The following is a 22,460-nucleotide window of genomic DNA, read 5'->3' on the forward strand; positions in this document are numbered from 1 at the left end:
CTGGTGTAAGAGTCAAATGTGAACCACCCACAATACCAGAGACGGTGCCTTCGTCCCGCTTATGTTTACCAGATCACAGGTGAGCAAGAGGGCCTAAGCCCCGGCCCCTCCAGCTGCCATCTGCTTGCCTAGTCTCTTAAGGTGAAAACAAACTAACGAAAAGTGTAAAAGTGCTGGGGAGACGGTTCAGCAGTTAAAGTGTGTGCTGCTGTTTCAGAGGGCCCAAGTTCAATTGCTAGCACCCATGTCAGAAGGCTCACAATCTCCTGTAACTAGCTCCAGGGCGCCTAACTCCTCTGGCCTCCACAGAGACCTGCACTCGTGACACACCACACATGGGTAAAAATGAAGTCAATCTTAAAAAAGCAAACTACAGTCTGCTGAGCTCCTACCATGGAGAGGGAGGGACACACGTCAGATGAGGCCAAGTCCTGAACTGACAGAACACGGGCATTTGGGGGGAAGAGGCCTATCGTTGGGCATTAGCCAATTTTGCATTTTGGTTTGGGTCGGCACCCTGTGGTGGCTAACCTTGGTTGTGGACTAGGGGCTGGGCACACCTCTGGGCGATTTCCTCGATTGGATTAGCCGCGGCGCAGAGACCCACCTGAATCTAGGGCACACCTGCTGGGTGTATAAAAGGACATGGGAGAAGGAAGCGTTTGCTTTTTCCGGCCTCCCCTCACTCTCGACTGCCAAGGCTAAATCTCCATGATATATTTTCTATCAGTTCTGTTCTCTAGAGAAGCCTGACTGACATACACCGTGCTCTGTAGGATCTTTTCGTTTATTTATTTTGTTTTTTCGAAACAATTTCTCTGTGTAGCCCTCCGTATAATTGAAACTCAATTTCTGTAGACCAAGGTGGCCTCGAACTCAGAAATCCCCCTGCCTGCGCCTCCTGAGCTGCGCCACCGAGCCCCGCGCTCTCCATTAGCCTTTCGAACCGTTATATATCTGACTGCGAGTTTCTCACAGTCGAGACAGCCTTGAAAGTCTACGCTGCTAACGCGTCCCTCAGAGGGCTGGAGGCGCCGGGATGGCGCAGGGCGGAGCTCGCATTTTCAAACCCCGGGCGGCAGCCCACCTACCGGACAGGGGGTCGCGCGGAGAGGTGGAAGCCAGCGCTCGACGCCCCAGCTCTGCTGTGACAGCGGCCCCTGGTGGCGGCGACGAAGGCTAACGGCTCCGCGCCGGAAGTGACGTTGTTAAAAGCGTCGGGCCCCTAACCATGGCGCACAAGGCCGCGGAATGGCCGCCAGAGGAAACCCTGGCGCTCTGGAAACGGTAATGGGCAATCGAGTTCGGGCAATACGCAAGGCGGGTAGCCTTCTCCAGTGACCTTCCCGACCTCACAACCCCCGTGGCGGCCGAGAAACTGGACGTCGGTGCCGCACCGCAGGCCCGGGGCGGGGCGCCAGCTCCCGGAAGCTGCCTTTGTGGGCGCGGCCCTCACTTCCGGGAGCGCCGTTCTCCCCCATTCTGGCTTGATGGGCAAAAGGAGAGCGGGTTGGATGGGAGGGAGGACGCCCCGGGGGTCGCGCTCTCCCGTGGGCCCTGAGCCCGCCTTGATGTTTTTGCCCCGCTAGGGAACAAGCCCGGCTGAAGGCGCGCCTGGTGGACCGGGACACGGAGGCCTGGCAGCGGGACCCCACCTTCACGGGCCTGCAGAGGGTCGGGGGCGTGGACGTGTCCTTCGTGAAAGGGGACGGTTCCCGGGCCTGCGCGTCCCTGGTCGTGCTGAGCTACCCAGAACTCAAGGTAACCGGAGCGGGATGACGAGGCCGCTGCGCTTCCCTCCAGGTGCCATGGGCAGGTGCCAAGTCAGAGCCGGGGACAATTTTGTAGAATTTTCTTCTTTAAAAAAAAAAAAATCGGCCGTGTGGTTTTCAGAATTTTTTCTTTCTTTCTTTCTTTTTTTAATGCTAGGAAGCTAACGCGGGCCTTCGAACATGCTAGGCAAGGAATTTGTTGATTGATACCCTTCCACCTCGTGTGTATAGGTTGGAATGCCATTGAAGGGAACATTTTAAAGTCAAAAAGGAAGTGCTGTAACTTTGAAGAATCAGTGGCCAGACAGTGGGTGGGGTAGCTCAGCGCCTAAGGAGTAACTGGTTGTTCCTGCAGAGGCTCCAGGCTCCCTTCCAGCTCCCACAGCAGGCTGCCCACAACTGCATTTAAGTGATCTGAGCTGACTTCCGGCCTCTGTGGGCACCGGCATACATGTGTTGTACATAAACTCCCACAAGCCCACACATACCTACACAAATGGTAAATTAAAAGTATTTTTTAAGGGATCCGCAGACAGTGCCAAGTCTGGTTGCCATCTTGGGTTGCTCACCCCCAGAACACAGCACAGGTTTCCCTGCCTTCCCAGACGTCTTGCTTTACATCTTGTCTCACACTGGCTCCATTTTTAAAGTTTTCTTTTTCTTTCTTCCGTGTAGCACTGATTGTCCTGGCCTCCCTTTGTAGACCTGGCTGGCCTGAACTCTCAGAAGCCCACCTGCCTCTGCCTCCCACATACTTGGATCAAAGGTGCGCACCACCACACCTCGCTATTTTAACTTTGGGCTAAAAATTTAAAAAAAAAAAAAGTTTTTCAGCCAGGCATGGTGGCCCACACCTTTAATCCCAGCACTCGGGAGGCAGAGGCAGGTCGATCTCAGAGTTTGAGGCCAGCCTGGTCTACAAAGTGAGTCCAGGACAGCCAGGGCTGTTACAGAGAAACTGTCTCTAAAGACAAAAAAAAAATTATTGTTTTTGGTTGTTATTTTCATACATGTTTACTGTTGTACTTTATCTCCCCCACACAGTACTCCCATTCCTCCCCCACGTTCCATGTCTTCTGCCTCTTAAGTGTTGCTGGACTCTGTCCCTTTGTCTCGTCCTCTCTGTCCCTTGCATGTGTATGCCACAGTTGTCCCTCTGTAGACTGCTTTCCTGTTTCTTCATAGGCTCCCCTGCCTCAAATGTTGCTCTCTGGTCTCCATGGAGAAGAGAGCTGTTTTCATAAAAAGCAGGTGTGAGCCAATCACTGGCCCTCTTAAAACTTCCTGTCTGGCGTGATGGTGCACACAGCTGTAACCCTGGCCCTTGGGGGGCTGAGGAGGAGGAGCAAAAGCTCAAGGCCAGCCTGGGCTACATGACACCCTGGCCTAAAGCAACGGCAAAAATTGTCAGTGCCCTTCCCACGGTCTTCTGGTTAATAAAGTTCATACTTGTTACTGTGACTTAGAGGCCCTCTGTGCTCTGTTCCCTGCTTGGTTTGGTGTGACCCTGATGGTTTAACTCCTTCCAACAGATCGGATGGCCTTTCTTTGTAGACAACGCCTTCTAGAGTGGGCTTCACCTGGCTGGCTCCTGCATCCTGAACTGCAAGAGTCTCTCAGCATCCTTTTTAGTCTCTATTATCAAACAGAGCAAAATGCCTAAGGCTGGTAGCTTGTAAGCAAGAGTGTTTCTCACAGCTGTGCGGGTTGGAAGTGGAAGATGAGAGAGTGGAGGGAGCGCGCGAGGCGTCCAGGCTCCCATCAGCCCTGCTCCCTGCTTTTCTGTTGTGGGGTGTCAGGGAAGACTGCTGGGACCTCGGGGTCCCAGTGTAGCACCGAGCTTTTCTCAGGGTGCGCTTTTAAGGACAAAAACCATGTCCTGGGCTGACAGACTTGAGTTAACAAGATCAGGTAGCAGCGGAGCTACAGAAGCTAAGAAGCAAGCTTAGTACGTTTTGAAGCTCGCGCAGGACTCTGGACTCTGACATTCAGGCCTCTGCTTTAGTTCTGCCAGGTGGTCCTTATTACATGGTTGAGTTTTACAGCCTGAATGGTACTTTCTTCATGGAGTCAGTTGTGCCGAGCTCTGGGGCCCTGTTACACTCCCTGTGTCCTCGGGTGTGATATAATCACTTCCCAAGTACTCTGCACTTTCTTATGGAGACCCCTTGTAGGTTAGAACTTCAGTGAGTGAGTTTAAAGTGCATAGCAACCCTGATGAGCCTCTCCTTTGCCACACTGAGATGAACTTGGCCTGCTGCCAGGAACCATGACTTGCTGTGGGCCATGCAAGGCACTGGGATGCTCTAATGAGACTCAGCCTGTGGCTCGGCAACAGCAGCAGCCCAGGAAGCCGTGGCCGCACCCCAGGGTTAGCATTTCCTGTCTCCACTCCTCCAGAAGCAGCAGATTCTTCCTGCCTCTGTAGCTTCCTTGCCCAGAAGGCCCCTTTGAGTGCCAGCTCAACACCAGTGCAAGAAGCCTGCTGTTCTCAGAGCTGGGCACGGAGCACGGTGGGGGTAGGGCTCGTGTCCCTATGGGTGCCAGGTTACTCTACGATAGTGTAAGGGGTAAGAGCAGAGACAGCGCACAAGTGGATACCCTGGGTATACCACTTCCCACAGCACCCCGTGCACCACTTTCACCTCTGACCTAGTGAGAAAGATTGTCCTAGTTAGTTTTTATAGTCAACTTGACACCATCTAGTGTCAGATTGACCTGTGGCTGTGGCTGTGAGAGATTTTCTTTTCTTTTCTTTTTTTTTTGAGACGGTATCTCTGTGTAGCCTTGGCTGAGCTGGACTCACTTTGTAGACCAGGCTGGCCTCGAACTCACAGCGATCCGCCTGCCTCTGCCTCCTTGAGTGCTGGGATTACAGGCGTGCGCCACCAGGTCCCGCAAACCTTGTTTTTCAAAAAAAGAAAAGTTGTATAGGAAGCAAGCGGCACAGAGTGCCACCTTCCAGCTTTTCCCTCTGCAGACTTCAGCACCCTGACTCTGGCCTTAAGCCCTGATTAATGTCCCTGCTGTCGGAACACTTTTGACCCATGTGAAACCTACCGGGCAGCATTCCACAGCTGTGTTGTAGCCCCAGCACCAAGCAGAGCACCTGTGCCTGACTTACACATGACGGAACCCACGTGAGGATGTGGATCTGCCCTTCCCTAAGCTTGTTAGTTACTTACACATGGCAGAAACCATGCAAGGGTTGATTGGCTCCTGCTCTGAGAGTGCCATCTACCATGGTGGGGAAGGCGCGGTGCCCGAGGGCCAGGCTGCTTGTTCACGGCTCAGCCAACCAGAAAGCAGGGGAAATGGAAAGTTAGGGCTTAGCTCTCTCTCCTAGGCCCCAGCCCATGGAATGGTCCGGCCCACATTCAGGGTGGATCTGAGTTGAACCTCTTTGAAAATATTCTCTCAGACACACTCAAAAGATGTGTCTCCTATGTGATTTTTAAACATGTGCATTTCGTCTACCTGTGTGTCTGCACTGTGTACATGCCTGACGTCCATGGAGACCAGAGAGGGCTCTGGTTTCCTAGAGCTAGAATTACATACAGTCGTGGTTAAAAGCTTCCCGGTGAATCCTGGGGGTTGAATCCAGGTCCCCTGGAAGAGCAGCCAGTGCCCTTAGCCATCAAACTATCTCTGCAACCCCTCTTAAGAAATTCTAGCCCGGTGTGGTGCCGCACGCCTTCAATCCCAGCACTCGGGAGGCAGAGGCAGGTGGGTCCTGTGAGTTTGAGGCCAGCCTGGACTACAAAGTGAGTTCTAGGACAGCCAGAGTTAAACAGAGAAACCCTGTCTCAAAATTTAAAAGAAAAAAAAAAAAGAGAAAACATGCTCACGCACACACAATGAGAAAGAAAGGACAGGTGACCATCACACTAAAGTTGAGCATGGTTTGGAGACGTGTAACTTCTGTCAGGACCAGACTGTTTGTGGGTTGGAGAAAATTTGGAGAGATTGCTGAGCAGTTCACAGAGGACCTGGGTTCAGTGCCCAGCCCCTCATGGCATCTCACAACCATCGGTACCCAGTTCTAGGGGATCCCATGGCCCTCTTCATGGGCAGCACTCACGTTGTGTATTTACAGGCCTGCAGACAAAACACTCATACAATAAAAATAATTAAAATGAGATTGTAATGATGGTGGAAACACCAAAACTCATTGAATCACACACTTTACAAATGAGTTTGTAAAACGTAAAGTTGCCACAGGAAAGCTGTTAAACACAGTTCCTGAGCTCAGCCGATTTGCTGGGGAAACCCATCTCCCACAGTAGGGCTCCCATAAGCAAAGCTTGGTTGGAGAATTAATGGTTTCCTTTCCCCAGCATCCCTGGCAGATGGCAGCCTTATGGGATGGCTCCTCCCATAGCTGGCCATCTGTAGCCTGTGTTCTTTCTCTGATGCTTACTCACCAGTGCTGTCCAGGCAGCCCAGCACAGAAGGAAGGAGCCGTCCCTACCCTCCTGCTGATGCCTCCTTCCTGCTTGCTCTATCCTGAAGGCCACAGCAGCTGACGATGCCTCATTTGCTGGTGGCCTCCAGTGATGCTGTCAGCAGGACCTGTCTCTGTGCCTCGTACCTAGAACTAAACACAGTCCAGCCCAGCAAGTAGAGTTCACCCAGTGCACTAAGGTTCATGCAGATCCATGGATCTCGGTCCACACACATTTGTGTAAGTGCAGCCCAAGACACTTGGCATTTTTCTTAATTGTTTTTGATATTGCAGTATAATTGCAAATGTCCTTTTCCTCTCTACTCCCTCCAGACTCTCCCAGACACGTCCTCAGTGTTCTCTGTACAGTGTTACCCGTATGCCTGTGGTTTCAGGGTTGGCCATTTGGTTAACCAAGTTGGCATGCTTTTCCCCGGGGAAGACTGCGTCTCCTTCTCTCAGGCATCCTCAGTTGCCTGTAGTTTCTTGTCTGTGGCTGAGGCCTCCTGGGCTTTCCCCGTCCGAGTTAGCATGCCTATTGGTGTCAGCCATTTAGGCAGCTGTGTTGGTGGGAGTTCGTGGCTGCAGCTTCTGACATTTCTCAGAGACAGTCTCACAGCAAACTCCCTGTTCTCCTGGTTTTTAGGATCTTATCACTCCCGCCTTTAATCCCAGGACTCTGGGAGGCAGAGGCCAGGCTGGTCTACAGAGTAAGTCCAGGGCAGCCAAGATAACAGAGAGACCCTGCCTGGGCGGGGACGGGTGGAGTGATCCCGGCGTGCCCCGCAGTGGGGCTCCTTAGGTTCGCGTTGTGTTACAGGGGCATCTGCCAGTCAGGGCTGGGATCCATAGCGCTGCATTTTGTTTTATAGTTTTATTAGTTTTTATTTTTTGGTTTTTTGAGACAGGGTTTCTTTCTCCATGTATAGCCCTGGTTGTCCTGGACTAACTTTGTAGACCAGGCTGGCCTCAAATTCACAGCGATCCACCTGCCTCTGCCTCCCGAGGGCTGGGATTAAAGGCGTGCGCCACCATCACCCAGCTCAATGCTGCGTTTTGATCAGTTGTGTTTTTCTGTAGTGGTCTTCATCAGTTGCTGAGTCAGTCTCTGAGTAAACACCCCACTTGGAGTCATGGATGAAATGTTAGGAGGCCCAGCCCCAGCACCCAGTGGCCAGTTCTCTAGTTGCCTTTAGGTGCAGATCCACCCTCAAGGGCCCATGGGAATTGTAGTCTGGAAGCGCTCATCAAGAGCCTAGGCAGAGGAAGGTTCTAGAGAATATGGACACAGTAGGAGGTGGGTCTCCACAGCAGGCCAGTGAGGCTGATGGAGTTCCAGTCAGGCGCTCACCACCTTGTGCTGTATGCGGAGCCCTACCCTGTGCTCAGATGGGGTGTTTTGGTTTTGGTTTTTTGAGACAGGGTTTCCCTGTGTAGCCTTTGCTGTGCTAGACTCGCTCTGTAGGCCAGGCTGGCCTTGAACTCACAGCAATCCTTCTGCCTCTGCCTCCTGAGTGCTAGGATTAAAGGCGTGCACCACCAGGCCTGGCTGTTCAGTTGGGTTTTAGAGAGCCACCTTGAGGTGATGACAGGGTACTTTAGCTAGAGAAGACCTAACAAAGGTAGCTGCTCTTTCCAGAGCTCTTTGGGTTGTCTCTAAGCTCCTCCTGAAAGCTCTCTGGCCCCCTGCGTCCTCCAGGCCTCCTCACAGAGTGCACCAGGCCTGCTGTTCTGAGCTCCACAGCACGGTGCACTAAGTTCAGCCCAGAGTTTGTCTTCCTGAGTTCCTCCATTCTTTTGGTCTCTGTTCTTGCAGCTTGCCTGGCTCTGAGGCATTCCTGCCCATCTCCAAAATGTTCTGAGATCTTCAGAAGCCTTTCCTACCTGCCCTGGTCCTTATGAGGTGCACACAGCACTGTCCAGGTTCACAGCATACTTGCCCAGGGGCTTCTGCTCTGAGCCTCAGTAGGCCTGAGGCTGGCCATCACCTCAGCCAAGCTCCTGAGAAAGATGAGACGCGGGGTGCTGTTGCTCCTCAACACACCAGTCCCTGTGGGGTGTTCCTTGTACACACTAGGTCTTGGGGCGCTCCTCCATACCAGCTCCCAAGCAGGTACCTGTAAGATGAAATTTAAGTCGACTCTCCACCGCCACTTGCAGGCAGATCGTTTTGCCCTGTCGTTCAAACCCCGGTCAGTCTCATCCTGGGCACAGGCGGGAAGCAGGGGTGGGAGGCAGAGGAACGGAGTGGAGCAGGTGGTTGCAGCCGGCAGCTGACCTGTACCTGTGGGCCTTGCTGTCAGGTGGTGTATGAGGACAGCCGCATGGTTGGCCTGAAGGCTCCCTATGTATCCGGCTTCCTGGCCTTCCGAGAGGTGCCCTTCCTGGTGGAGTTGGTACAGCGGCTGCAGGAGCAGGAGCCAGGCCTCGTGCCCCAGGTAGGTGTCCTGGCACTGTGGCCTGAAGAAGGGTACAGTAGCACTCCCAAGCAGGGCACGAGGGAGCTAGTGGCCATCCTAGCCTGCAGCAGTGAGAGGTTCTGATAGAAACTCTAGGCCTGGGGCTGGAGGGTAGACACCTGCTCATCCGGACACCAGTTCTGGCCAGGAGTGCCCCTCTGCTTGTGCATGGGGAGGGAAGTCCCCTCAGACCACTGCCAGCCATAGAATGGGGGATGGGTGTTTGACAACCCAGGGCCCCTGTTGCCGTCTCCCCCTCTGGCTGCCCAGGACAGCCCAGCTGACTGACTCCCCTGTGGCGCTGCAGGTGCTTCTTGTGGATGGAAACGGGGTGCTTCACCAACGAGGTAACCCTCCTGAAAGACTCAGAGTGGGTGCTGCGTGAGAGTGAGTGTTTTCCACCCAAAGGAGCCCCTACTGTCACCCACCTCTGTACCGGCTGCCTCCCACAGGACACTATACTGGCCCTTCCCTAGTATCTCATCTGGGTTGTCCTGGTGACTAAAGAGGCCCAGGACTGAGCTCAGGTTAGCTCCATTCCCACCCAGCCCTGAGCTGCCAGGCAGGCTTTGTCCTGCCGCTGTGGCCTGAAGAAGGGGACAGTAGCACGAGGGAGCTAGTGGCCATCCTAGCCGGCAAGAATGAGAGGTTCTGATAGAAACTGTAGGCCTGGGGCTGGAGGGTAGACACCTGCTCATCCGGACACCAGTTCTGGGCTAACAGGCCACTTCCTGGGTGCATGTGCCCAGCCACTGCAATCCAGGCCCCCTGACAGACGGCCAGACCACAGGGAACAGGTGCAGAGGCCTGAGGACAGCAGCAGGTGGAAGAGGGAAGGGTTATTAGCATGTGTGTGCCTCAGGTCCCCCACGCTGTCAGGGAGGGAGGCTGCCCGTCCTCCACCCTTGACACAGCAGAGGTAGGACAGAGGGCCTCGTTCACAGTCCAGTCAGCTCGGGTCCCACTGAGTCAGTCTGCAGATGAGAGGTTCTGGTAGGTTCCCTAGCCCATCCCTACCACTCGACTCACTCCCTTTGCTCCCTTCAGGCTTTGGGGTGGCCTGCCACCTTGGTGTCCTTACAGAGCTGCCCTGCATCGGGGTGGCCAAGAAGCTCCTGCAGGTAGACGGGCTGGAGAAGAGTGCCTTGCACAAGAAGAAGGTGAGGGGGGCCTGCGACTCCCTGCGACTCCCTGCGACTCCCCAGTGTGCACCCGTGGCAGCCTGGGGGTGGGGCACCTGTGGCCCTGCTGCCACACATCCCTGGGCGCTTCCCTCCACACACCCCTGCACAGCTCATCTTGCAGTGGCTCCCAGCCCTCAGAGGCTTGTTGGGCACCTCCCATCATATTTGCCTCCCCCACTTCCTGGCCTCTGGGCTACTGCAGACCTCAGGCAGGGCCACGCCCTCCAGTTCCGGGCCAGGCTTTCCAGTTTTCCCATCTCACCCTAGCCGCCTTCTCCCCTCCGTGGTGTTCCCAGACAGCCTGCAGGCCCAGCTTACTGTGGTGCCTGATTCCGCCCTTACTCCACCTCTGCTTTGCTGTTTTCCACCCCAGAACCCCGCTGTGGCTATGCCATCCCCATCCAGGGGAAGCCGTTGACATATTGTTTATGCCGCTGGGCAAGGTCCAAGAGCAGAGACCTGGCCGTCTCTTTTCCTGGCTCCCAGGAGCCTGTGCAGAGAGTGACTTACCAACAGCGACTGAGCTAGTGGAGTGGGGAAAGCCCAGGTGCCATATCCATAGCTGGGGAGGAGGCATCCAGGAGGTGGTAGCTTCAGCCTGGACTGTGCCCATTGGCATGTGTGCCCTCTGCTTGCCTCTTGGGCCTTGGCAAACCACAACCCCTTCTCCATGCCCCAGTGGCCAGGGTAAATGGAACCTCCTGGCAGTGACCTCAGCGCAGTTGCCAACATACCCCATGGCACCTCTGAGGTGTAGCCTTGCTGGAAAGTGGCTCCTAGCCAAATGAGGCCCTCTCATCACTGCTTAGACCTTTAAATGCAGTTTGCTGGGTTGGAGAGACGGCTCCATAATTAAAAGTACGCACTGCTCATGAGAGGGCCCGAGCTGGGTTCCCAGCACCTGGGTAGCATAGCTGACTCCAAACAGTCCGGTGCCTGTGGCTCCTGTGAGCACCTGCACTCACATGCAGATACACACACACACAGACACACACAGACGCACACACACAATTTTTAAAAGTAATCTTTTAAAGAACCAAGCTTGCATGCAGCTGGTTCAGAAGGACAGTGGGTTGAGGGGATGGCGGTCAGTAAGTGATGTGTTGCACACAGACTCGAGGTTGATCCTCTGTAAACAGAGCTGAGCATGCCAGAGAGGCAGAGAGGAGGACCCTTGGTGAGCTCCAGGCCAGTTAGTGACTCCTTAAAGAAGGCGAAGACGCTCCTGAGCAGGACACACCTGAGCCCACCTGCACTTTGGTTTTGTTTTGTTTTTTGAGATGGAGGTCTCGCTGTGTAGCCATGTCTGGACTCAAATTCACAGAGATCTGCCCTCCGCCTCCCTGGCGCTGAGACTAGAGCACGCATTAGCACTGCCCTCCGCCTCCCTGGCGCTGAGACTAGAGCACGCATTAGCACTGCCCTGCGCCTCCCTAGCGCTGAGACTAGAGCACGCATTAGCACTGCCCTCCGCCTCCCTGGCGCTGAGACTAGAGCACGCATTAGCACTGCCCTGCGCCTCCCTAGCGCTGAGACTAGAGCATGCATTAGCATCTCTGCCATGCGCGTTTTCTAAGGTGCTTACAGGTTTTTCTCTGTTTCCCAGACTGCGCTCCTGCTGGCTGGGGGAGACACGTTTCCTCTGATTGGCAGCTCTGGGGCTGTCCTGGGAATGGTGAGTGGCCAGAAGGCTGTGCCCTGTCCACTAGACCAGGCCTCAAGGTGGCTTATGCCCTTGCAATATCCTGTCACCAACCAGGGTACACCGTGTCACATCCTCCCCTGGCCCCCTGAAGGTGCCTGAGAGCCAACAACCCCTGCATCCTATGAACGCCGTCCTGCCACCCACGACACCCATAGAACCTCAGCCCTGAGGCTGCCCCTGCCCCAGAGGAGCATGCTCATCCATGCCTGACGCCTCCGTCCACAGGCCCTGAAGAGCCATGACCACAGCACCAACCCCCTCTATGTCTCTGTGGGCCACAGAATAAGCCTGGAGGTCGCTGTGCGCCTGACCCACTACTGCTGTAGGTTCCGGGTCCCAGAACCTATACGCCAGGTATGGGGACTGGGGTGGCAGTGGGGACTGAGTGACGTCGGCACCCAGCCTCACCTGGGGTGGGTCTCTGCGGGGATCTGAGGACAGGTCCCCCGCCCCTGGCTAGAGAGAGAGCCACTGGAGCCCTGGAGGCCAGCGTGTCGGGTGGAGGTTGCTTCACCTGGGTTCTTGCCCCTGTGCCTGCTTCCGCCCTGCGGAGCTCCTGCCTGGCACCAGCAGTGGAGGGTTAGATAGAGCACCTTGACTTCCCACAGCCACTATGTCTCAAGCGAGACCGGGGGAGCGGCCCTTGTCAGAGGGGTGTTCTGTGGCTCCGTTGAGGAGGCTTGTGGGCTGCCAGGGACACCAGTTGGGACCCCAGCATATGGCTCTGCCAGAAACTTGTTACCTAAGCTGCTGGTCAGGGACCCAGAGGCTCAACACTCTTATAAGCCAGTCATCTCAACCTACAGGAAAGAAACATGCAGCTGAGACCCCAACACGTACAGGGCACCTTTCTGCGTCACCTGTTGCATGCTGGTGCCTGCCAACAGAGGCCTCTGGGTTGAGGACACTGGAAAAGCCACTCTTTAGAGGGGAGGGCAGGACAGTCCAGGCTCTGGAAAGGCACTAGCAAAGCAAATCGGGGAGGCAGGAAGCCTCAGACTCCAGGCCTTCCTAGACAAGGACTTAGAGCCGCTGTTGTCTTTGTCAGCTGTGGGACAGTTTTTCAGGCCACACTCCATACACTCAGGAGGCTGTGAGGTCTTTGAGAGGCTGCAGGCTCAGTCCTCAGAAGAGCTGCAGATGCACAGGATGGCCACCAGGTGGCAGCAGTGCGCTGTGCCTCTTGTGATGCTCAGCCCTGCTACTGTAAAGATTGCGCAGAGGTGGCCTCTGGGAGTGAGCTTTTGTCAACCCAGGGAGGACCCCTCATCTGGGGTGCTACTGTGGTTACAGGTGCAATGGTCCCTCAAACCTGAGTTGTGTCCCTAGCCCAAGAAGGCCTTTCCCCTTCTGCCTTGGTGGTCTAATGAGAAAGCCACTGATACCCTCCCTTAGGGCTTGCAGCTGTGCTATGCAGTCCCAGACTTGCTCTTTTGGCCGTGGTTTTTCCAGAATCACAGTGGTTTCTGCCCTATCAGGTAGAGGGCCAGCCTCCTGCAAAGCACCTTGACTGCTTCCTGGAAGCCAGAGCACACTTAGCACAAGAGAGCCTGCCCTGCCCTGGGCGCACACAGAGCAAGCACGTGACTTCCTGGGAGCCCAGGCTGGCAGGGAGGAGGGGACAGAGGCTTGGTGCTGCCCAGCAGGCCTGGCTGTGGCCCTTGGCATGTCTTCTTTCCACGGGCGTCTCAGCAGAGCTCCCTCCCAACAGTTCCACTTCCTGTCTCTGGGGTCTCCTCTAGGGTCTGCTCTGGGACCACCCAGTAGGGCTGTTGCTTTCAGGCCCTGCTGTGTTCCTTGTACCAGGTCCAGGCTCTGCCCATCAGGACCCTGGCACTGCCACACCCGCTTCCTTAGCTGGAGAGGAGTTGTCTGCAGGATTAGCTGTTGCTATCTGAGTCGTGATCCCAAAGCTGAGCTAAGCCATCTGAGCTGGATCAGAGGCTTCCTGAGGCCAGGACCTCAGAGCTGGCAGGGGTGTCCAGGTGGAGCCCACACAGTGTCCCTACCTGTGGCCCACATGCCCTTTGTTTTGTTTTACTTTTTGTTTTTTGAGACAGGGTTTCTCTGTGTAGCCCTGGCTTCCCTAGAACTCACTCTATAGACCAGGAACTCATAGAGATCCTCCTGCCTCTGCCTCCCAAATGCTGGGGTTGCAGGTGTATGCCACCTTGCCCGGCTTTGGACCTTTTTTGTTATGGTAACTTGTCAAACTTTCTAGAGATAGGCAGGTGTGACAGCTGACAGCCATCAGAGGGGCAGCCAGAGAAGACAGACACCTGGCCTGTGAGTCAGAGGCGGGGCCTGAGCAGTGTGGAGGAGCAGGAGCCCTGGGCCCAGGTCTCACCAGGCCAGCTGATGTGGGAGGAGCCAGGACCCTCAGCCCCAGGGCTCTCAGCATCTCGGTCAGCTGCACACTGGTGGGGCCACCTCTAGAAGGATCTAACAATGTGCTTCCAGGCTGCTGGGGATGGGGAGCCATGCCTGGGGCCTGGCCACAGCTTCGTGTCTTTCAGGCTGACATCCGCTCTCGAGAATACATCCGAAGGACTCTAGGACACCCCGGGCCTCCTGAGCAAAAGCAGGAGAGGTGAGTGTGGGACGAAGCCTCAGTGGGCTCAGGCCACAGAGGGAGGCCAGGCCAGGCCCAAGGTTGCTATCCTAGTTAGGGTTTCTGTAGTTGTGAAGGAACACCATGACCAAAGGCAAGCTGGGGAGGGAAGGGCTTATTTGGTTTACACTTCCACATCATCGTCCATCACTGGAAGAGGGCGGGGCCGGGCAGGGCAGGGCAGGGCAGGGAGGCAGGAGCTGATGCAGAGCCCTGCTTCAACTGGAGAGGTGCTGCTTACTGGCATGCCCAGCCTGCTTTCTTATAGAACCCAGGACCACCAGCCCAGAAATGGCCCCACCCACAATGGGCTGGGTCCTCCCTAATCAATCACTAATTAAGAAAATGCCCTACAGGCTCCCCTGCAGCCTAATCTAATGGAGGCATTTTCTTAATTGAGGTTCCTGACTCTCAGATGACTTTAGCTGTGTCAGCTGATGTAAAACTACCCAATGCAGCTGCCTTGCCTTTTCTGTCCACTTCGTCTGTCCAGGGGTCCAGGTCTTCCCAGAATGGGTTTTGGAGTCAGACGTGGCTCTGATCCTTACAATGTTCCCTCACGTGCCTGTTTCCTGCTGCAGGAGTGCTTGTTCTTCAAGGTTTGAGACACAGTGAGTCTGTTGTCAGCTGGCACAGTCTCAGCTAAGGACACAGGGCTGTCGTGAATTCTTTACATAAACTGCTATTACTAAAACAGGCCTTAGGGAAGCCTTGCCAAGAAACAGGTACTGTGATCCCATTTCACAGGTCAGGAAACTGAGGCATGGGCATCAGCAATAGAAGGTAGTATATCTGGCAGCTTCAGTTGTGATCCCTGCCTCTGGTGCACCTCACTACCCAGGTGAAGACAAAGGCCCTGCCCTGGGTGGTATGCTTCTCAGGCTCTTCCCCCTGGTAGCTGGGGGCTCTTCCTGGACCCACTGTTTGAGAACTGTGGCCCCTGACCCCAGCTTCACAGGTGAACCTGGCCAGTCTGAGGGCAGAATGCTCCTGTTTCTCCAGACTAGCCCTTCAGCAGGCCTTCCAGAGACCCCTGAAGAGCAAGGGGATTTCTGACACACCCTGGCTTTTTATGATGTCATTACTAGGAGCCAGAAGGAGCAGAGACTAAGCGCATGCCCCCAAGGAGGCCCAGGAGCACCTGCAGATCAAGGCAGGCCTCCTGGAGATGACAGCGGAGGCTCCAGCACAGACCTCAGAGACCCCGAGCCAGGCTTCCAGGAGCAGCAGCAGGACCAGCAGTTGAAGGGCAGCGGGCATCACAAGGACTCCGACCTCTGCGCTCCTGCTCCAGCCTGGGCAGATGAGCTCTAGGAAGTGTGGGCACCTCAGCCACAGGCGTGGTACAGCACCAGGCCTCAGAGGCACAGTGGCTGAAACCCCAGGAGGATGTGACAGACATAGTCTAGCTTGTGCTGGTGGCTGCCAGCCTTCTCCATCTCCAGCTCCAGTGTGGTCACCATGCCCCATAGGACCACATTCCAGACCAGGAAATACACAAGCACCCAGAGTACATGCAGAGCCCAGGCCTCAGGTCCGCAGAGGTCCTGAGCTTGGCAGCCTTGTCAGCGCCCGCAGCGCTGTCCCTCCCCTTCTGCTGACTGCCTGGCCGGCTTTATTCTCAGGGGTCACTTCTGTCACCAGCCCAGCCACTGTAGACTGTCCTTCAGTGGGCAGAGCCAACTGCAGCCCCCACAGTGCCTACCTGCTGCTGAGCTTGAGGGACCTGCAGTGGGAAAGCCTCAAACCTGGAGCAGGCTCAAGAGTGGGCGTCGGGGAGTCAGCTGCAGGAGGGTGCCAGATGGGACGCCGGCTGAGGCCCATGGTGAGAAAGCCCCAGGCTTGGCTCCTCACTCCTCTTCCTGCCTCCCTCTCACCAGAGAGAGCGTCAAAATCCCATCCCACTAGGAAGGCCAGTCTGCTCTAGCCCGGGGGCTTCTTCTCCGGGTAGGCTTACGGTGGCTCACCAGCAGCATGGCTCCAGGACCCTGTCCTCTCACACATTCTAGGCTCACCAGAGTGGCAGCTGAGGTGGGACACAGAGTTGGTGCACCTGTATTGTCTCCCTGCGCACACCGCTGAAGGGCGGTGAGGACAGCATGGGGTGGCTCTCCTATGATGCCCTGTCCCCTTTAGATTAGCTGGGCTGCTGAGTCTTCCTCCTCAGCCAGTCTGCTGTAACTGTCAGGACCCCCAGACGTAGGTCTGCTGCCTCTGCCATCTCTGATGAGCTGGTGCCCACTCCCTGGGGTTTCAAGTCTGGGACATGTGGTCCTGTCACCCAGTAATGAGGTGTAGGGCAGAGGGAGGCACCCTCCCCGCCACACACCTGGTGTGTAGGCGAGCCTCCATGGGCAGGACCCCCAGGGCCACCCAAGGTGTCCACATCCCCCACCTGCCGCAGGGGCTTGTGGGAAGGGAGGTGTGCCCTTGACCAGGAACCCCACACAGCTGTGGCTTCACTCTCCCTTGCTGAGTCAGAAAGTACCTTGGATCTATCAGAGTGCCTCAGACTGGAGTGTCTCCAAGGGGTGCAGCCCCCACTGGCCCTCCCTATCACTCACACGCCCTGCACACCCGCACACCACACGCACACTCACTCACACTTCATGTTCCCTAGCATTCCTGTGGAAGCCAAAGCTGGAGGGCCTGCAGCTGGCCCAGCCATCTGTTCCTCAGCTCTTCAGATTCCTCCCTCCTCAAGCCCTGTCAAGACAGTTGTGGAGGGATTTTGGGGGGGATGTAAGCAAAAGGCTGAACTGCAGTGGCTGGAATCCTCAAGCAAAGCTCGTGTGTCCAGTGGGCGGTAAGGCCTGTCCAGCCTCCCGTGCAGCCTCCCGTGGCACCCAAAGGCGCCACAAGGAGAGATGGGTGAGGGTTTCGCACAGGGCGTCCTTGCCTGAAGAGAAGCTGGGGCCCACAGGCCAAGGCCACCTCACAGATGAGGAAGAAAGCTGCATCTCCTCCCACTCCTGTGAGCCACCCGAGTGTGTCTGGGGACCCAGCCTGGTCACCTACCCCACCATACCTGTCTCATCTGTTCTACTGCCTTCCCCAGGACACACACAAGTCATATGCACAGTGCCCAGAACACTGACACCACTTGGACCCTCTTCTCTGTAAGCCATGGGCAGGATGGCCACACCCCGCAGGGAGCTCCCCAGGCTGCCGGTACAGCAGAAGCTGCAAGGAAAGTACCCATTTCCCCACCCAGGGAGGCGCAGGCCAGAGCCTGAAGGTGGCTTGTAGGCATTTAAGCGATTTGTTCTGAGAGAAAATCCTTTCAGTCATTAAAATACAACTCGCAAAAACAAACAAAAAATACGTCGGTGTGGTGGCGCACGCCTTTAATCCCAGCACTCGGCCGGCAGAGGCAGCGGATCTCTGAGTTCAAGGCCAGCCTGATCTACAGAGTGAGTCCAGAACAGTTAAGGCTACAAGAGAAACTCTGTCTCAAAAAAACAAAACAAAACCCTTGTCAGCCTTTTGGAATATTCACTGTCCAGTTTTGCTCAGTGGTGTGTGTGTGGGCCCAGCTACTGGGGAGCTTGAGACCTGAGGAACGCTAGGCCTGGCTTCAAGGCCAGCCTGAGCAACAGAGGCCTGAGGCTTTGTCACAGACAAGCAGAAAGAGGATTCATCCTGTGCAGCCATTACCACGCTTGTCCCAAAGGGAGCCAGTGCTATTGGCCTGCAGTGCCCAACCCCCCTGAGAACCGCCCACTCTGTGTGCATGCCTTTGCCTGTTTCCAGGCGCCTAGGGTGGGTACCGCGTGCCATCACTTCACTCCTTTGTGCATTTGGTTTGTCCAGTCCTGAACTCCCACGTGCTTGGCTGGTATCTGCCCAGGGAACCCTCTATCATGAGCTCCTTCGTAATGGTTCTCATGGGCCCACACCTAGGAGGTCCTAGGTGAACCTATGCTTAGCTTTGTAAGAAACCCACCACCAAGCTGCCTCTCACAGGAGCAGCTCCTCCCTCAGCCCTGTCACCACCTCAGTGGCATGTCCCCTCACCTTCCAGCACTTGTTACTGTGTGTCTTTGGACTCTGGTCACCCAGTGAGTTGGAAGAGACGTGATGGAGACTGACTTGCCTGCTGACGGGTGGCATCAGAACCTTTTGGCCGCTTGTATATAGTGGGATAAGCGCCTGTTCACATCCTTTTCATGTTGTCCCCTCCCCTCTCCCCATACCCCCACCCCCCATACACACACTCTGTATTTCTCTGTGTAAGTGTAATTGCGTTGTTTGTAGTTGAGTTTCAACTTCTGGATTTTAGGATTCAAGTCTAATCCATTACTTTTCTCTACCCCCGAGATCACGGGAAATAGCCCCACTTTGAGTCCTCCTTTGGCAACCCCTGTCTCTCAGTCAGCATGGCCAACATGTAGTGGCCTCCTTGGTGGCCTCCTGAAATGACCTGGGGCAGTGGGAGCACCGGTTCCCTACAGGGGACCCACACGAGTCACCAAGTTAAGAGAATCAGGCTGACACCACCTCTGCACCCCAGCCTTCCCTGCCTGTCCCCACGTCACCAGCCATGGCCCTGCAGACACTACAGGAGGAGGTCCAGCTCCACCATGGCCTTTGGATGGTGCAGAAGTGTGGGGGCTCAGGACAGCATCCAGTCATCAGGGAGTCAGAGACGGGGTTGAGGTTTGGCGTGGGTCTGTGCCTCAAAGATGCTAGAGTTCAGCACACGGGGTGCCAGCCAAGCTTGGGGACACTGTAGGCCAACGCTGTGGTACCCTGTGCTATCAGTGATGTTTGAGACCCTAACCCTCTCACCCCCACCCCAGGTGACGAACATGAGCCCAGAATTTGCCAGGCTGCACTACTACAGGGCTGGGATAGTAGGGTGCAAGGGCAGGGGGTGCAAACGGAAGGAGCAGGGTGGATAGAGCATGGACTGTGGGCAGGTCTGGAGTGGGGTGGCCAGACTCCAGTGCTTGAAGGCAGGGGCCCCTAAGTGCAATGGCGTCTCAGCTCCTTCCCGCAGAACCTTAAAAATAGGGCGGCTGTGATGTCCATCTCAGCGGACCACAGCTCTCTAGGGCTAAGAATATTCTTGAACCTCTTAATAATTCAAGTCCGAGCCAAATAGATTTTCATATTCATCTGCGGCTTCTGTGCCCCCCCCCACCAGCGTACCCACCCCTGTCCAGCAACTGGGAGGAGGAGGCTTCCAGGAGGAGGCAACCTAAGCTGGCCTCTGAGTCACTCAGGACCCAAGCCACTCTCATTTCCTGCTCAACACCCCAATAAAGCCACTTGCTCTCTCCTGGCTTTGGGGAGCTCATCTGCTCCTTTGACCCCAGTGGCTGCTACACAGCCCCTCAGGAGTATTATCCTACCTCAGAGGAGTCCTTGAAGAGCTTGCGATGGCGCTGTGGCCCAGGGAGTACATCTGTGCAGGGCTCCAGCCCAAAGTCTCCGCTCTTGCAGGCTGACTGTGCTGCCCAAGTCACTGCCTCTCGGTGCCTCTTACCTGGATGGTGAGATGGTGGGCTAGTGTCTTCAGAAGCAGGGTATCGCCTGGGCTTCCTTCCTCTTCAGAGACAGGGAAGGCTGAATATACCCCTCACCTGCCTGCCAGCCAAAGACCTGGCATCAAAGATGAGGCACAAGCATGAGGCAGAGGCTCACCCGCCTGGCCCACCTGCCCCAACCTCAGCCCAGCCCAGCAGCCCAACTGCACCTCCCTGACCAGGTCAGGCAAGAAAATTTACCAAATTATTAATTAAAAGTAAAGACGCAAAATAGAGGCATCGCTGACATGCAGATGAATGGCCCAAGAGGTAATCAGGTGGGTGTCACAGGAGATGGAGTGGAATTCTGTTTCCCATCCCCTCCACACACAGAGCAGACATCACCGTCCACTGCACCAGGTCCTTCAGGCCTCCTGGGAGAGGGGAGGGTAAAATTCGGGGGTCCAGACTCCGGGCAGAGGCACCCTGATCCGGTCCTGATGGAGACCTGCAAATATGGTCTGAGCCTGGGTCAGGGTTTTATTTTGTCTTGTTTTGTTCTGAACAAGGTCTCATCACAGCGCAGGTAGGATGGCCTTGCGCCTCTGGTCTTCCTCTGTTTTCCTCCTAGCGGCGGCAGCGTTACAGGTCTGTATCACCACGCTGGCGCTGGGAATCAAACCCAGGGCGCTGTGCATGCTAGACAAACACCACCAAGCAAACGGCATCCTCAGTTTTGGTGTTGGCTTTGCTCATTTAAGTTTCATTTGCAGTGTTTTTCTAGTCAAAGCCATAAGCCTGCATTGTTTGGGTCTGGAAGGCTTGCAGTGAAAAGTTAGCACCTCCTTGCCTGAGCCTCCTCTCAGAGGCAAACTGCTATTTTACCATATGATTATTTACTTCATTCTTTGAAAACTATTTTTTAAAAGAAATCTTTCTTTTATAAAGATGTATCTATTATGTATACAACGTTTTGCCTGCATGTACTCCTGCGCGCCAGAAGAGGGCGCCAGATCTCATTACAGGTGGTTGTGAGCCACTATGTGGTTGCTGGGAATTGAACTCAGGGCCTCTGGAAGAGCAGTGATCTTAACCTCTGAGCCATCTCTCCAGCACCCCAACCCCATACAAATTCTTTTTTTTTTTTTTTTTTTTTTTTTTTTTTGGTTTTGGTTTTTCGAGACAGGGTCTCTCTGTGTTAGCCTGGGCTGTCCTAGACTCACTTTGTAGACCAGGCTGGCCGCGAACTCACAGCGATCCGCCCGCCTCTGCCTCCCGAGTGCTGGGATTAAAGGCGTGCGCCACCACGCCCGGCCTCCCATACAAATTCTTTATCTCCTAAAGTTTATGTTTTTTGTTCGTTTTTTCGAGACAGGGTTTCTCTGTGTAGCCTTAGCTGTCCTGGACTCACTTTGTAGACCAGGTTGGCCTCGAACTCACAGCTATCCACCTGCCTCTGCCTCCCGAGTGCTGGGATTAAAGGCGTGTGCCACCACCGCCCAGCTCTAAAGTTTATGTGTTAATGCTCTGACACCTCTCCAAAGGGTTCTGGGAGGAGCAGTGGGCAGGATCATGCAGAGCCACCTGGCCACACACACACTCCAGGTCCCCATAATGGAAGCTAAGCAAAGCGGAAGTGGGTGCTGACGGCTGGCTCGTGGGGCAGGGTTGACCCTCTGCGGACTGATCACTGCAGTTTCTCCCAGGCCAGGGCTGGCTGGCTGGCCTCAGCAGCCCACACTTCTTCCCCCACTAGGTGAACCCGGGGCTGACCAGAGCCTCCAGCGGCTGCGGCAGAAGCTCCGAGCACTGCGGGCTAGGTGGTTCAGCCTCAGCCACGTCATGTGACCTGGAGCATGAGCCATGTCCACGCCCAGCCAGAGCCAGGAACTGGGTAAAGCTCTGCTCATCTGGGGAGGAGGGGGCCTTCTCAAGGGAAGATGAACACTGTTTCCAAGAGTGGGCACCCCATGTGAGGAGACCACGGCCATGGGATCTCATAAGGCTTGGTCTCTGCGGTCCTAGGAGAACACCATTCTCTCTACCAGGCTTTCTCTTCCTCCACTGGCGAGGAGCAGTATGATTAAGGCTCCATTATTAACTTGCCAATCTTATTTCTGGGGCACAGCCGCTAACAGCTTAGGGGACCCACTTGGCATATAACGAGGTCTCCATGACAAATTACTTGGGTATCAATTAACTATCTGGGGAAATGTCATGCAGGCTCCGTCACGCTGGCAGGGGAGAGAGAGCCAATTAACCTGGAGCCGTCAATCCAATCCACACCCAGCCTCCAGCAGGGCTGGGAGTGAGGGCAAAGGAGCCTGCAGGGGCCCTGAGTGGGCAGAGCCCCTTCACTCACAACACAGGCCACGGCCGAGGGACCAATGGGTGTGTTAGGTTGTCGCTGGGGAGGGATAACTGCACAGCCAGGTGTCTATTGCATGACATGGGACTCTGCAGGACGCAAAGGGGGACAACATCCTCATGGTAAAGAGCAATTTATAGAGCTGTGAGAGAAAGGGGTGAATGGACCCCAGAAACACAGGGTTGGGGACAGAGAAGCAGAGAACAGCCCAGGTATTGCCTGTGGGCAGGCTGCAGCACGCTTGGCACATGGGGACCAATAGGGACACGCTGACAGAATCTAGTTCTTTTGGCAACCTACAAGGCTTTGAGGTGGTCTCTGAGGCTTCCTGGGCCTGCTTTCCCCCTCTGTGATGTGTGCAAATGTGACCCACTGCAGCTGTGGCTAAATTTGATTCTCTCCCTTGCTCTGACAGGCTTGGCCCTGACTCCTGAAGGCCACGACAG

The 22,460-nt window shown here is 55.4% G+C and overlaps 1 protein-coding gene across 2 annotated transcripts; it reads left to right on the forward strand.

Annotated features, from left to right (window-relative positions):
• The first annotated feature begins 1,216 nt into the window (after positions 1-1,216).
• Positions 1,217-17,497, forward strand: ENDOV (endonuclease V). Of its 2 annotated transcripts, XM_084751168.1 has the most exons (9): positions 1,217-1,287; positions 1,590-1,761; positions 8,520-8,654; positions 8,983-9,022; positions 9,723-9,835; positions 11,466-11,534; positions 11,790-11,918; positions 14,081-14,154; positions 15,264-17,497. In XM_084751168.1, exons 1-9 carry the CDS (start codon positions 1,232-1,234, stop codon positions 15,487-15,489), a joined length of 1,014 nt encoding a protein of 337 aa, XP_084607294.1. In that variant the 5' UTR covers positions 1,217-1,231; the 3' UTR covers positions 15,490-17,497. The 2 variants fall into 2 exon arrangements, with proteins under 2 accessions (XP_084607294.1, XP_084607295.1); XM_084751169.1 differs by lacking the exons at positions 1,217-1,287; positions 1,590-1,761 and adding an exon at positions 6,347-6,456.
• The last annotated feature ends 4,963 nt before the right edge of the window (positions 17,498-22,460 follow it).

Source organism: Acomys minous, assembly GCF_964271855.1.
Source record: "Acomys minous genome assembly, chromosome: 12".
Lineage (NCBI taxonomy): Eukaryota > Metazoa > Chordata > Mammalia > Rodentia > Muridae > Acomys > Acomys minous.

Excerpts from the sequence above, each read along its gene's own strand:
- ENDOV (XM_084751168.1), top strand. The coding sequence starts at position 1,232 with ATGGCGCACAAGGCCGCGGAATGGCCGCCAGAGGAAACCCTGGCGCTC. Across the intron at positions 1,762-8,519 it reads TGAGCTACCCAGAACTCAAG|GTGGTGTATGAGGACAGCCG; the intron begins GTAACCGGAGCG and ends CCTTGCTGTCAG. Across the intron at positions 11,919-14,080 it reads TCCCAGAACCTATACGCCAG|GCTGACATCCGCTCTCGAGA; the intron begins GTATGGGGACTG and ends CGTGTCTTTCAG.